At 35.9% G+C, this 15,133-nt stretch overlaps 1 protein-coding gene and 1 pseudogene across 7 annotated transcripts in view; one reads left to right on the top strand and one right to left on the bottom strand.

Moving 5' to 3' along the window:
• Nucleotides 1-733: 733 nt before the first annotated feature.
• On the top strand, nucleotides 734-1,431 carry LOC129007307 (proteasome subunit alpha type-2-like; annotated as a pseudogene).
• Nucleotides 1,432-7,230: 5,799 nt separating this feature from the next.
• Nucleotides 7,231-15,133, bottom strand: part of TMEM135 (transmembrane protein 135) — a 354,887-nt gene continuing 346,984 nt past the window's right edge. For all 7 annotated transcript variants that reach the window (XM_063671308.1, XM_054438028.2, XM_054438029.2 and 4 more), the window contains 3 exons: nucleotides 12,468-12,566; nucleotides 11,349-11,416; nucleotides 7,231-9,560 (listed from right to left, as the gene is read on the bottom strand). In XM_063671308.1, the coding sequence (XP_063527378.1) occupies nucleotides 9,428-9,560; nucleotides 11,349-11,416; nucleotides 12,468-12,566 (300 nt within the window). In that variant the 3' untranslated portion in view covers nucleotides 7,231-9,427. The remainder of the gene's footprint in view (nucleotides 9,561-11,348; nucleotides 11,417-12,467; nucleotides 12,567-15,133) is intronic.

The raw sequence follows: 15,133 nt of genomic DNA, 5'->3' as shown, positions 1-15,133 counted from the left end.
AGCTATTTGTTAGAGCCCTACCTATATTGATAAGAGTGATTCCAACCCTTTTCCTCTCTCAAATATCTAAGACCCTATCTGTTATAGAAAAACAACAGCAACAATTTTTTTTTACCTTAATATGCTATTGAAAAGCCAGACATAAAATATAATTCTGGGCAAACTGCCTGTGATTTTTCACTCTGTGAAACTAAGTGGGAAGGGGGAGGCTTGTATCCTGTCCTGTCTACTTCCAGTTTGGATTTGGAAGTTCTTAAAGTGGGGAACAATCCAGAATTCCAGCTCTGTCAGGAAAAAAAACAAACAAATGAAACAGATGACAAATCATTTGTCTAGGACCTGAAGCCAAACTGGCTTCAATAGCTGCCGGGATAGTAGTAGGAGCCAATTTCCTGCAGTATTTACAAAATCATTTGTAAGAATAATATTTTCCAGACTTTTATAGGAACAATTAAGGTGAATTTTTGGTCTGCAGACTCCATAAAGTTAGCAGGCATCCAACAAGCAGCTGCTGAGAACACCACCTCGCATCCTAACTCCACTCCCTTTATAAAGGCCTGACATACACTCAGATGGAGGATAAGCTGTAGTCTTTGCTCTTCAAATATATACCACAACCTAAAAGAGCAACAGATGAATACATAGTTAATCAGAATCAAATGAAATGTGCTTTATTGGGGGTATTAGCAAACTGCTGCACTAAGACAGAGAGAAAAGGGTTATCTGGATAAAGATGGAGGAACATAGTTACAGCTTCTCACTGACTACATTGGGCCTGTCTAGTAAATTTGTCCATATTGAATAGGCTTTGGCTGCTCTAGCTGGAGAAGCCCTTTCAGTGGGAGTTAAAGCAGCAAATGGCATGGTATTAGCAACCGAGAAGAGCAGAAATCTATTCTATATGATGAGCAAAGTGTACACAGAGTGGAACCAATTACCAAACATACACGTTTGGTGTATAGTGGCATGGGTGCAGATTACAGAATGCTTGTGCATAGAGTTCAAAAGCTAGCTCAGAAATACTATCCTGTTTACCAAGAACCCATTCCCACAACTCAGCTGGTAGAGAAATTAGCTTCTGAGAGCCAAGAATACACCCAGTCTGGTGGTATTTGTCCATTTGGAGTCTTTCTACTTATTTGTGGTTGTGGGGGACAGACATATTTACTCAGGCAGATCCATCTGGAGCTTTCTTTGAATGCCACAGCAATGGGAAAGAACTGTGTGAATGGGAAAATTTTCTTTGAGAGAAGATACAATGAAGATCTGAAACTTAAAATGCCATTCATATAGCCATCTTAACCCTAAAGGAAAGTGTTAAAAAGCAAATGACAGAAGATAACATAGAAGTTGGAATCTGCAATGAAGCTGTATTTAGGAAGTTTATTTCATCCAACTGAAGTTAAGGATTACTTGGCTGCCACAGCATAATAATGAAGTGACTGAAAAATCCAGAATTTCAGATATTCTATCTACTTAAACATGTTTAAAGGATGTTTTGTTTTGCAGGCTCTTTTTAGATTTATTTCTATATGGTTAATAAACTGATGTTTTAAAAATGACACTTATAAGGCCAGGCACAGTAGCCCACGCCTATAATTGGAGAACTTTGGGAGGCTTCGAAGGGAGGATTGCTTGAGCGCAAGAGTTCAAGACCAGCCTAGGCAACACAGTGAGACCCCTGTCTTTACAAAAAACAAAACCAAAAACAAAATTAATCAGGCATGGTGGCATGTGCCTGTAGTCCCAGCTACCAGGGAAGCTGAGGTGGAAGTATTACTTAAGCCTGGGATATCAAGGCTACTGTGAGCCATGATCATGCCACTGCACTCCAACCTTGGTGACAGAGTGAGACCCTGTCTCACTTATACACTGCTGGTGGGAATGTAAATTAGTATAACCTCTATAGACAACAGTACGGAGGTGTCTTACAGAACTAAAAGGAGATCTACCATAAAAGACACTCATATGTATATTTTTATTGTAACACAGTTCACAATTGCAAAGATATGGAATCAACCAAAGTGCCCATTGACCAATGAGTGGATAAAGAAAATGTGGTATATATGCACCATGGAATACTACTCAGCCATAAAAAAAAAAGATGAAATAATGTCTTTTGCAGCATCTTGGATGGAGCTGGAGGCCATTATTCTAAGTAAAGTAACTCTGGAATGGAAAATCAAATTCTGTATGTTCTCAACTGTAAGTGGGAGCTAAGCTATGGATACACAAGGGTATACAAAATGATATAACGGACTATGGAGACTCAGAAGGGGAAGGAATAAAAAACTGTATATTGGGTACAATGCACACTATTCTGGTGACAGGTGCACTAAAATCTCAGACTTCACCACTATACAAGTCATCTATGCAACCAAAAACCACTTGTACCCCAAAAGTTACTGAAATAAAAATAAGTAAATTCATTCCTTAATTAAATGACACATAAAACATAATCAACTAAGATTTTTTAAAGATGAGCAAAACCTTCAGACGAGATTGACAGTATTTTAGAATACAGAAAATAGAAGAGTGGAGAAAAAGAGAATTCTAAATCAAGAGAAAGAAGGATATAATGGGAAATGAAACTGAGGTCTGATCTATACAGAATTGGAATATGTCCATTAGAAATGTTTTCAGCTGAAAGTAACAGAATTCTTGGGTAATAGAGCCATAAAGCCCGTGATGGTTAATTTTAGGCATCAACTTGACTGGATTAAGGAATATCTAGAGAACCGGTAAGGCATTATTTTGGGGTGTGTCTGTGAGGGTGTTTCCAGAGGAGATCGGCATGTGAGTTAGAGTGGACTAGGCAGAGAAGATCTGCCCTCAATATGGGCAGGCACCTCCAATCCACTGGAGGCCTGGGTAGAATAAAAACAGAAGAAAGGAGAATTGGCTTCTCTCTCTCCCCTGCAGCAGGGATACACTCTTCTCCAACTGCCCATGGACATTAGGACCCCAGATCCTCTAACCTTGGGACTCCAGGACTTAAACTATCACTCCCCCATCCCATCCCCAGGTTCTCAGGCTTGAGAATTCAGCCTTGGACTGAGAATTACATCATCAGTTTCCCTGGTTCCAAGGCTTTTGGACTTGTACTGAGCCAGACCACCAGCATCCCAAGGTCTCCAGGTTATGAATGGCCTGTGGTGGGATTTCTCAGCCTCCACAATCACATGAGCCAACTCCCTTAATCCCCTCTCATATCTCTCTCTGTGTCTCTCTCTATCCCTCTCATATCTCTCTATCCCTATTGTTCTGCCTCTCTGGGAAACCCTGACTGATACAGAACTTTAAGAAATAGAGGTTTATTTTCTCAAAATGCTCAAACGCAGATAGTTATTGGCACCATTCAGTGGATCACAGAAGCAGGTTCCTTCTATTTTCCTGACCTGGCATCTTTAATATGCTGGTTTTTCATGTTTGTACTTTTCATTTCATGTCTGCAAGACTGCTGCCACAGATTTAGACCCTACTGACTAATACTAATACCTTGAACAAGAGAAGAAGAGCTAAAAAGAACTTTCCTTTAAGCAGCGAGGAAAGATTTTTCCCAAGTGTTCCCAGATTTTCCATTACATTTTATTGGCCAAAACAGGGTCACATGAACACCTCTGAGTAAAGGCTGGTTGGAAAAGTATATGGACAAGAAGAAAGGAAAGACATGAAAGGCCTAGAACAATTATGATTCATCCCTAGGGCTAGGCATGTAACTGTCTTAAACAACATCAGTGTTCCCTCAGCAAGGAAAAACCGCCACTAGTTGAGCAATTAACAATGACTGCAATCCCATTTTTGAATTTTAATCCAAGTTATAGAAAGAGTTTTAGTGAAATAAAAAAAAGGTCCTCAGATGATTCAATTATGCCTCTAGTTTCATAGATTCATTTATCCTGCCCTTTTGATTCTGAAGAGAGCCTTAGTGCTATCCCTGAGCAATGACAGGCTATCAAAAACTGCCGACTCAGATTTAGACGCAACTGAATTTCTTCCTGAAGCTTTGCAGATATTATTTACCTTCAATTTTCCCTGAAATAAATAGAAAAATAAGTACTTCTGTTTTTTCCCTTGAGAGCTCAAGATGAAGAAATACATAGCAAAGATATAGCAGGAAAGCACAGGCCAGGAAAGGTAAAGAAAAGAATAGGAGAAAAGAGATAAGGCTTGAAATGTGTTTATAGTCTCTTCTCTCCCATTCCTTTGGCATCCAATCCCATAATGACCAACCACAGGATGTACTTCATGCTTTAAACCTTTGGCACTATAGCTTCAGGGTCCTCTTAGGTGACCAAAAATAATCTGAAAAGAAAATTAATTTAAGAGATCGATTAACTACTGGAAAAAGTTTAATAGACACTAAAGAACTAGACTTCGAAAATTAACTGGTCCTAGTTCAGGGATGGAGGAAAGTAGTAACGCAGGGTGACCTCAGCCAACATAGGTCTACCGGTCTACTTTATGGAAGCCTGAATCTCTCAAGGCAGAAAGGGATGTTGAGTCTAAGCAACGCAGATAAAGGCATGTTGTACGCCTATGGCCTCCATGCCAAGACCAGGGAACATCCTATTATCCACAGTCTGACAAGATTAGAAAGTTATGCTCTGCGGAGGCAGCAGGCTGGGGGTGGGGGAGAGTATGGCACAAAACTGAATATTAAAAAAAAAAAAACAACTGAACAGGCAAGCTATAGTAGTTTGTGAGCTAAAGAAAGAAGTATAAACTGCGCTTGGCCCCGATGTCCCTGTTGTCGACCAGATAGTATGTGTGTCTGTGGTAATATACTGGGATTTTCAGGTCTGCTGGGACAAAAGATAAAACCCAATACATTATTTCATGTAAAACATATTTGTAGGAGGGACAGATGGAAAAAAAAATGGAGAAAGTAAAAGAAAATAGGAAATTCCAGAGTCAAGTGATGTTACGGGGTTTTAAGAAGAGAAGAAATTAATTGTTCTGGATTTAAAGGCTTCACTACAGAGAAACATCTCCTTCCATATCTGTGCAATTATCTTCTACATCATCCTGCTTAAGAAATAGAGAGCATATAAAAAAAATCAGTGTCTCTGGAAATGTTTACTCCATTGTTATCACCGTTATGATCACTCCAGAGCCTCTCACTTGAACGGTTGGCTTAAAAGGTTGCAATGAAGTCTAAGGAGAATAGTTAACATAAAGTAACACCAGCAAGCAGAGAATGGACAAGGTGGCAGGGGGAGGGGGCAGCAAGAGAGACAGACAGAGAGAGAGAGAGAGAGAGAGAAAGAGAGACAGCCCACATAAAACAGCAACAGAATAATTTCCAAAAGACCAAATATAAATTCTTTCCTCCAACCAAAAGTCAATCATTTTCTTCTGTGTGTAAAATAGCACACATTCTTATTCACCACAGCTGTAAGCTTAAGGCCATTCACTCACTACCCTGCTGTAGTCCTATGACACAAGCTACATCATGGCCAACTTACTGCCCCACTTCTGTTTCCAGAAGTCACACACACTAGAGTCAGTTTCATTTCTTTGTACTTACCCTTTTTGCAACTACAGGGCTATTACAAAGTCACCTGAGGCCGCTACTTTAAACAGAAACACAGTACTACAAAGCCCTAGAATCTAAGACAGCACCCCAATCTGAGGGTGATCTCAGTCCTTGACACTTCTTTCTTTGTTAATTCCACAAAAAGAAGAAATTATAGAGCTGGCACCAACGGTGGCTTCAGCACCAACAGTAAAGGGCTGGAGGCAATTGTAAACATCACCTCCACAATGAAGGTAACCTTATTACTCATCACATTCAAAGCACAGCCCTATAGAAAACAATCACTTCTTATTCCTTTTCTTGTATTTTTTTCTTGGCCACTCATTTTCAGCTGAGTGAAGTATTATTATGTGAAAATGATTACTAGAAGGAGGTGTTAGGAGAGAGAATGTTTATAAGATATCTTAGTAAGAATGTATACTTTTGCCTTTGGGAAACAAAGGACAACTTTGTTGCTGTGTCAAACTACTTAATACTCATACAAATAAAAATATGGCTAGGTACCGTGGCTCACACCTGGAATTCCAGAGTCCCTGGAGGCCAAGCCAAGAGGATCACTTGAGGCCAGGAGTTCAAGACCAGCCTGGACAACATAGCAACACCTTGTTTCTACAAAAAAAAAAAAAAATTAAATATTAGCCAGGCATGGTGGCACATGTCTGTTGTCCCAGCTATTAGAGACTGAGGGGAAATAATTGCTTGAAACAAGGAATTTGAGGTTTCAATGAGCTATGATTGCACCACTATACCCCAACCCGGGCAACAGAGCTAGACCTCATCTCAAAAAATAAAAAAATAAATCACATGGAGAATTTAAGGAATCTCTGGGCTAATAATTTCTGTGCTCCAAAAACAACATTTGGGCCATTGCTCCAGTGGTCAGTTCCCTTCAGCCCCACAAGAAGCTTCCTAATTAGCACCAAGGGAGAGGTTGTGACACAGGCAAGTGGACGAAGCTCCTTGAGAGTAAAGGATATTGCTTTTCATTACCTAGGAAATGTAGAGCACACAGAAGCTCAGGGATATGATAAAATATAAGCAGGAAACAATTATGTCAGCATTAACAACTAAATGAAATGTTAACCTAGATACAATCTACAAGGAGATGAACACTCGAGCACAACAAGAAAATACTGTGTGACATTTGCTCAGTTTGGATTCCATCAAAAACATACATGTTCATTCTAATAAAAGTTCATTATAAAATCTGAGAGCCAAAAAAATATAAAATTCTAAATTAAATACCAACTGACTAAACAACAAATGAAGGCAAAAAATAATCTAGATATCAACTGAGTGATGACTATGCTTATAGTTCAAGAAAAAAGTTACAGAAGCAAAAGCAGAATTTATGGGAAAATATAACTAAACCAAAGGTGTTACTTCAAAAATGAGTAATAAAATAGATCCTGAAATTATTTGATGAAAAACTGTTGAGAATTGAATAGATTTGAGGCAATCTGTTATCTTGCAAAGTCAATCTTTACTCGGTTGGTACTAGTTCTAGGATTTTATTAAAACAGAAAATAGCAATGAAATGACCATAATACCACTGCCCCAAATGCACTGTTTTTCAATCTCAATCTACATAAAAATGTCAGAAAGACTAAGGGGACATATTATTGTTTACTATAATCAGTTCCAGTGAAAACTTACCATTTCTTCAGGATATAAATAAACTAAAAAACATATTTTGGAATGCAGAGATCTATTGTACTTTATTTATAATGCCAAAAGGTTGTCAATCAATACCTGATTAGTTAGAGGTAGAAAGGTAATCATTCTGATTGTCTTCAAAAACACAAAGTGTCTTTGTGTTTGCTCAAACAACTACACTTTGCAGTCTGTCCCAATGAAATCAAACCGGACTTCTCAATCCACCACTGCAAATTGTTATTCACTCAACCTATACATTCATCATTGTATTCTGCTTCATGATAGCTATTTCATTTTACATTTTATATAAAATTTTTAAAATGACTGCAATTTATAAAAATGAAAAAGTAAATTGTAGAAATACACCTTTTTGACCAGCAAAATTTTACTAAACAATCTCAGCAAATTTCATAATTCATCTTTCAATATCACAGTCTTTTAATGTCAATGAAAACAATAATTTATGAATTAAAACATCTTTTTTAACCTGACAGGAAAATATATAAGCACAATTTCTGGATAAAGAAAATGAGGTGCAGTTCTCAGTGCTTTAGTACTTCATTTTAAACAGTAAACACAGTACCAACCATCATTTTGATTCCAGTGAATAAAAAGTGAAGATTAAATTTATTAATCAACTTTGAAGTCTGAAACCAAAATGATCCTTTAACAGCATTGCCAAATAAACAGGTCAATTCTAAAAAGCTAATCATAATGGCAAATTTTGACCAAATGATAAAGTGGCTCTGTTACCATGGTACCAGAGTCTGTCTTTTTGTTGGGTTTCTGTTTGCCACAACAACCAAGGACTGAATTACATTTAAGCAGAAGTATACAAGGCTTGATGAAATTGAATATGGGGGATTAAGCATTTTTAAAGTGTGGGTTATAATTCCTTTTGCGACACAAGTTCTACTGCATAATTTGCAATGGCCTATAAACTTTTTAGCAACAAAATGTATTTTAAAAATATCATCATCCCTATATGTTACATTAACTGTAGACCACTTCAGCTTTTTATTAACATAGAAAAGTATAACTTTTCCCTGAAAAACTGTAAATAGTGACCATATTTCAATCACAGCTGTCCTGAACTACTCTCATTATCAGCAGGACTTTATGGTGTCACCTCTTTATTCTAACAGTAAAAATGGTGACAATGATATTCAAGAAGAAGGCTGGAGAACCTGAATGGAATTAGTGACAAAATGGACTTTTTAAACAACCACTGAATTTTTATAGTGTTTTCAGGTGCGAAACATCCATTACATAAGTTAAACAGCTGAGAGGACACAAACTGCTAACTTGCCAAGACTACTTTGTTCCATAGGATTTTGATCCCTTCTAATACAACAATGGCATATAAACTGAGCTATGAAGGATTATGTCCATATAAATGAAACCAAACATCACAAACCTATAGGAAGTTTAAAAGTTTTGTTTTTAAATATTCAAGTGTAATACTTCTGTGAAAGATTAAAACATACATTTCAACTCTATCGGATGTGTACATTTCCATTTGCCCCTAACTTGCCATTAGTACATAGGTTCACTGGGCTGCCAAATAGCCCAACTAACTGGTCATGAAGAGAGATGATGTTATTAGTTGAAAAAAGCATGGATACCACGACATTTATCCAAATGGTATGAGACCCATCTTTGCATCCCTGAAGTAAGAATGGCCACTTCTCCAATTAAATTGCTCTACACGAAAGCAGCACTGTCCGTGGAGAGTTACTTCAAATCTATAACATTCCACTACTACAGATACCAATTCAAAACTTTAAAAAAAAATATAGACCAAATCCATGTACCCGTGATCCTTTGTAAATCCTAAATGTACAAATAATCCTAATTTTAATCAAGAATTATATTGGAATGAACTAAAGACATCTTTTAAAGTAATTTTAAGTGTACTCTTGTTTGTTATTACACTTCTACATAGATTATATAATATTGCTTGTGGACATAATTTGATCAATAATATATAACAATGTCAATCACTACAGTGATCCAGAATCTTATTCTGGCTATGGAGGAAGCTTAATTATTAAGCAACACCTTCCTAAAAAGCTTCTGAATTTCTGATTCATAAGAAAAACAAAACAAATGAAAAGAGTATCTCTAACTGAAATAACACTGAAGTTCGAGCTTGGGCCCCCTCCTTTGTGTTCAACATAATTAACTCTTCAAGATGAAACATTTAGTCACATTAATAAATTACAGTCATCTTCAGGAAAACTCTGTGGGCAACTCTGGTGTTACAGTTGTGTATCTTGGATCCAACCTGGGGATGAAATCCTGAAAGTGTTTAGATGCACCAGTACCAAAAACATCAAGGACTTTTCGGTTCATGACAGCAAATCTGTAAAACAAAGAATACAGTAAACAAGTATTAATAAAGTTTATAAAATAAAATAATTCATTTTAGTTGACTTATCTTTTGTAGGATGGGAAAACAGAAAAGGCTAACGTGGCAAAGGATCTAAATTCAATGGCAGATTCAAGTCACATGAATCCTCTTCTTCGAGATACACTGTCTCATATTTTATTTAAAGAGATAATCCCCAGATCTGAAACCGCAGAGATTACAACCATTATTTTAAACCCTTCTAGAATTCTTTCCACTAGACTGTATCAAATAGAAAATTAGGTTCATCATTATTTTTATGATGAATGAATTCGCAGGAAACTAAACAATAAATGAGCTAACATTACCAATGAGGCAAAAGCATTAAATGTAATTTCTCTCATAATTGACATCTTACTGTCTCACAATCAAATGAAAACACATTCAAATGTGTAAACATTTAATGACTAAAAGGAAAACAGCATATAGGTTTTCAAATGTCTAATAGACACAACACAGTAAAAACATACCCTAATGTCATCCATTACCTAACCTAAGATATATAACATTTTTTAAATAACACAAATTTAGCTAATGTACAGGATAGACCTTCTGGGTCTCTGTGCTTATTCACAAGCATTTCCTTTCTGGAGAAAACAGCTGAATGAAATTAGTTTTGAATCATTGGCCAGCATTATTCTGAGAGCCTATAAATGTGACTTTGAGTACTTTTCCAAAGTAAGTTCCCTTCCAAAATAATCAACTAGTAAAACTCATTAATGTGCAGAAAACTAAATGACAAAAAATGATTAAACAATAACAATATAAAGGATCTACAGTGACATGGATAAGAGGGAAAGTTCTGAAGCCAGACTGCCTGGTTTATGTTCCGGCTCCTTCATTTACTAACTGAGTGACTCTGGCAAGCTATCTAACCCCTTTGTACATTTTAGTTTCCTCATATGTAAAACAGGGATAATAATAGAACCTAACTCTTACAGTTAGGATTTAAGGATTAAATGCATATTTATGTATACATGGATATTGTAAGTGTGCCTCTTAAAACCATATGTTGGACATTGTCAGCACTATACTAGTATTTGCTATTATTCTTAATAATGATAGTAATACATGCAATTTACCCAGTGCTACTATAAGCATCTTAATTTTCCTACAACCATACAATGTATGTATTATTGTTTCATTGTAGACAGAAAAAAAACTTAGGCTCATGAGGGTAAATAATTTTCCATAGTAACACAGCTGAAGGTAGCAGAGCTGGAATCAAACTTAGGTCTGTCTGACTCCAAAGCCCATGCTCTTTCTATTAGGTCAAAATGCCTCCCAAAGAATTAGATTAAGGTCAGGGGAGAAAACAAAACAAAGCAAAAGTGATATGTAAGGTAGAGGAACGTATACTTACAACAAGAAGCAATACAATATGACTATTTCCAAAATGGAAATCAGTTAATTATGTGGAGATGATCTTTAATGAATCTGTTTAATATTTTTAATCAAAAAGAAATGGACAGTGATTCAAATAGTCAGGCTTAAGTATTTATGTAGCAGCTAATTAGTAGTTAGCAAATCAACATAATATTAATCTAGACCACTTAAAACATCTACAATATTATAGGGAAAATAGTCAGAATAATGCTCACTCAAAAAACGCCCCATGTTATTCTTAGTTAAGTTGCTCATATTTTATTTATATATAAATACCTACTTTACCACCGAAAGAATATTCCCTCAAAAAGATAAAACCACTCATAATATTTTTAAGAAAACTGCGTAGTCACTTACTTGCCCTTGGTGAGTCTTAAAAGGAACTTCCAGTAAGATGGTCTCAAAGTCTGAACTTCCATGACAGCCTAAGAATATTAAATTTGAGAATTCTTTTAGTAAATATAAATGAAAACTGAAAGTGATGAAATACACAAAGGTGTATTGATGTTTAAGTTGGTAACTATCAAGAATTTTTGTAAATATGCCTTCAAATAAAAATGTTGCTTTTGGCCGGGCACGGTGGCTCACACCTGCAATCTCAGCACTTGGGGAGGCCGAGGCGGGCAGATCACCTGAGATCAGGAGCTCGAGACCAGCCTAACCAACATGGAGAAACCCTGTCTCTACTGAAAATACAAAAATTAGCCAGGCGTGGTGGTGCATGCCGGTAATCCCAGCCACTTGGGAGGCTGAGGCAGGAGAATCACTTGAACCCAGGAGGCAGAGGTTGCAGTGAGCTGAGATCGTGCCATTGCACTCCAGCCTGGACAAGAGCAAAATTCCACCTCAAAAGAAAAAAAGAGTCACTTTTGAAATAATAATTAAGTGAATAGTCATTATCAGGAAGCATTTACTGAGATATTGATACTTCATTAGTTTTAATGAGTTTTTCAACCTGGCAGCATTTTATGAGAAAGAGCAAATAAAAGTGTTCCCAAAAATTTTACAACAGCCCTAACACCATTAATGTCAATAATAATGGCTACAGAATTTAGAGATTGAACAATGTTATATGAAACTAGTTCTTCCCCATCCTCATTCTGAATAATATTGGAGAAATGCAATTATTTATATTTATGCCTATTATCAGCATATCCCTATTATCCTTTTTTTTTTTTAATCAAAGGGAAGGATAATTAAATTGGGGCATTCTTCCCAAGGTACTGGAATAATAATTTACTTATAAATTGTACTCTATTAAAACCTAAAAATTGGTGTACTCATAAAAAGGACCTAGCCCATTAGATTAACATTAAAGATTAGAAGCTTGTAAGCTATCTTGCTGAAAAAAAAAAAGAAGCTTAAAATGTAATACTATAAATAGAAATGTTCCCAGAGTTTGTTTTTCCTCCATTTGATTAATGTACATTAGAAACAGGAATCATTCAATTTCTCATTTCAAAAAGCTATACTTACTGCCTGGAAGCAAATTGCTGTAGAGATGGAATAGATGATAGTATCTGCATGAGGAAAATAGGGAACCTTCCCTGCTTCAATGCCTTTGAAATACATTGTCTGCAAAACAAGCATAAGACAAGAGTTATAAAGAAAAAACCTTAGCATTAAAAACATAGTTGAGCATTGTGCTCCCTGCCTACAACAATGTTTTCTACCTTTCTGAATCCTAGTACTCCCTTCAGAGCTCAAACCATGTCACATTTTTCATAATGATGTTAAGGGTCAGCCCTTCCCTTTCCCTCACAGTTTTGCTCCAAATCCCAGCTTCAAGTAGTAATACTTTTCTGTAAATTCAGTAGCACTTTATTTCTGCTTTTTAAATGATATTTACTCTTCAATGCTTTCTGTACATTGCTCATGTGTTCTCTTCCCTGATAGATCTGTTCATCCTTTATTAATTTATTCAGTAAACATTTAATGGTGTCTACATGCTGGGCACTATTCTCCACAAAATAAAGAATATAAATAGGATGAGAACTCAAAAGAAGTCACTGACAGGTGGCAACTTTGCATGATCTTCAATACCTAACCTAGAACATGGCATTAAAATATTTGCTAAGTAAATCTGACTCTTTTTAAATTATATCCCAACTGAATTGCCATAAAAAGAATCCTCAAGATCTATATAAGTTACCATAACCAAAGAGCAAAGCAACAAAGGATATGATAAGGTGGATACTTTACATAAAAATCAATCCAAAAGTATATACTGAGGATTAAATGTACATAATGTGTATAAGAGACTGGGATATATGAGAATTTGTAAGATATATACCAAGTTATAATCTATTTTGGAAACAAGATAAATAATTATACATTGGCCATTATTTTGAGAAAAATATGTAATAGTATATTACAAGATACAGATATATTGTGCTTTATTCATGTTGAAGAAGATTCAATTCAGATGTGGTAGAACTGCATCACAGAAATGTTAAGTGAAACAGCTATTTCCCAATAGATAGAATAACTGCGTTTCTAATTGTTTATTATAAAATTCATTTAGTAAACCAGATTCTAAGTTAATGAAGGACAGAAACCATATCCTATACTTCTATATTCTTTCCAGTGCCTAGCACAGTAATGAGAACATAATATATACTAAATAAATATATGCATTTGACTCAGAGGTTCCTAGAAAACAATGGTCTATACAGTTGATTTTTATATCATTTTCACTGTACAGTAATAGAGCATTTTAATATAAAATTAACTTTAATCATAGAAAAATGATTGTCTATTACAACAGAGCAATGAATTCCACAAAAGGACATAGCAAGCTTAAATTTCTAATATCTTATTAAAAAAAAAAAAGTCTGCATCAGCATAGTTTATATGCCAGTTTCTTTTGCCAAGATCAGATACGGCTTGATGACACAAAAAACAGAGAGGTACCATTGCTTGCCTTAAAAAAACTCTGGCCACTTAGCTGTAAAATACCTGTAATAAACTAGATCTCAATATTGGTTTCCTCTTGTGTTAAAGAATATATTTTTGCCACCTAAGGATTATTTTCTTTCTCTCACTTCCCTTTTCCTCTCCATTAGCAAGTCTTGTCAACTCTACTCTTAAACATACACCAAATCTGTATAGTTCTCTCCATCTCTACTGCTATCATCCTGGTGCAAGCCACCATTTCCTGACCCAGACTAACTGTTCTCTCAGCTTCGATCCTGCCTCCCTCTAAATAGTGGCCAAAATGTTCTTCTTAAAATGTGAATTAAATACTGTCATTTCCATGCTCAAAACTCTTCAGTGGTTTCCAGTGCACTGAGAAAAAAACAAATTCTTTACCCCAGCTTTTAAAATCCTACATGATGATCTGGCTCCTGCCTGTCCTCCTGATTTCATGATGTATATATTCTCTCAATGTCTCTCTCTTTCTCTCTCTCTCTCACACACACACACGCACATATTTGGGTAAAGCAAGTCATTAAACAAGTTAAATAAAATCTACACTCTTAACTTTGAATTAGAAGTATCACTATGCTCCAAATGTATTTTCTGTTTCTAAAAAGCAAGGGGAGGGAGATTCTCTAGCTCTATTCACTGCAAAAGCCAAGAATCAATAACTAGCCTGGGAGCAAATAACCTCTAGCACCTGGACTGAAATCTTTGAATACCATTTCCCACTAAAACAAACTAGGAGCCATTACAGAGGAGACTGATTCTACGTCTGAGGCAGAAAATGTCCCAGATGAGCCCGGAATATATTGTCTTACAGCAAGAAAGCTATCAAAGATAATGGCATTATCCTACAACAAACAGGAGTCAACTTAAGGAAGCTCTCATGGCCAAAGATGGGAACAATTTGAGCATAATGAAAATAAATCATATATGTTAAACTCCAAATCTTCATAATGATACTTTAAAAATAAAGACTCACGGGTCAGCTTTGCAGGATGCTAAGGTACTAACTCATTCTACACACTGGTAATTAAAAATGAACTAATCAAGCATTTTATTTTGACTTTCCAGAACAACGTATTTCAGAGTAACCAAATAGTTGAAAAGGAAAAATGCTTTTAGAACAATTTCAGCTAATAAACACAGAATAAACAATAATAGTATTTTTCATCATTTTGCAACCCTTAATGAAATAATGAATCCCAGTGATAATTATT

This window comes from Pongo pygmaeus, chromosome 9 (assembly GCF_028885625.2).
Source record: "Pongo pygmaeus isolate AG05252 chromosome 9, NHGRI_mPonPyg2-v2.0_pri, whole genome shotgun sequence".
NCBI classification, from domain to species: Eukaryota; Metazoa; Chordata; class Mammalia; order Primates; family Hominidae; genus Pongo; species Pongo pygmaeus.
Note: the sequence above shows the minus strand (reverse complement) of the source record. Positions and strands in the feature narration are given on the sequence as shown.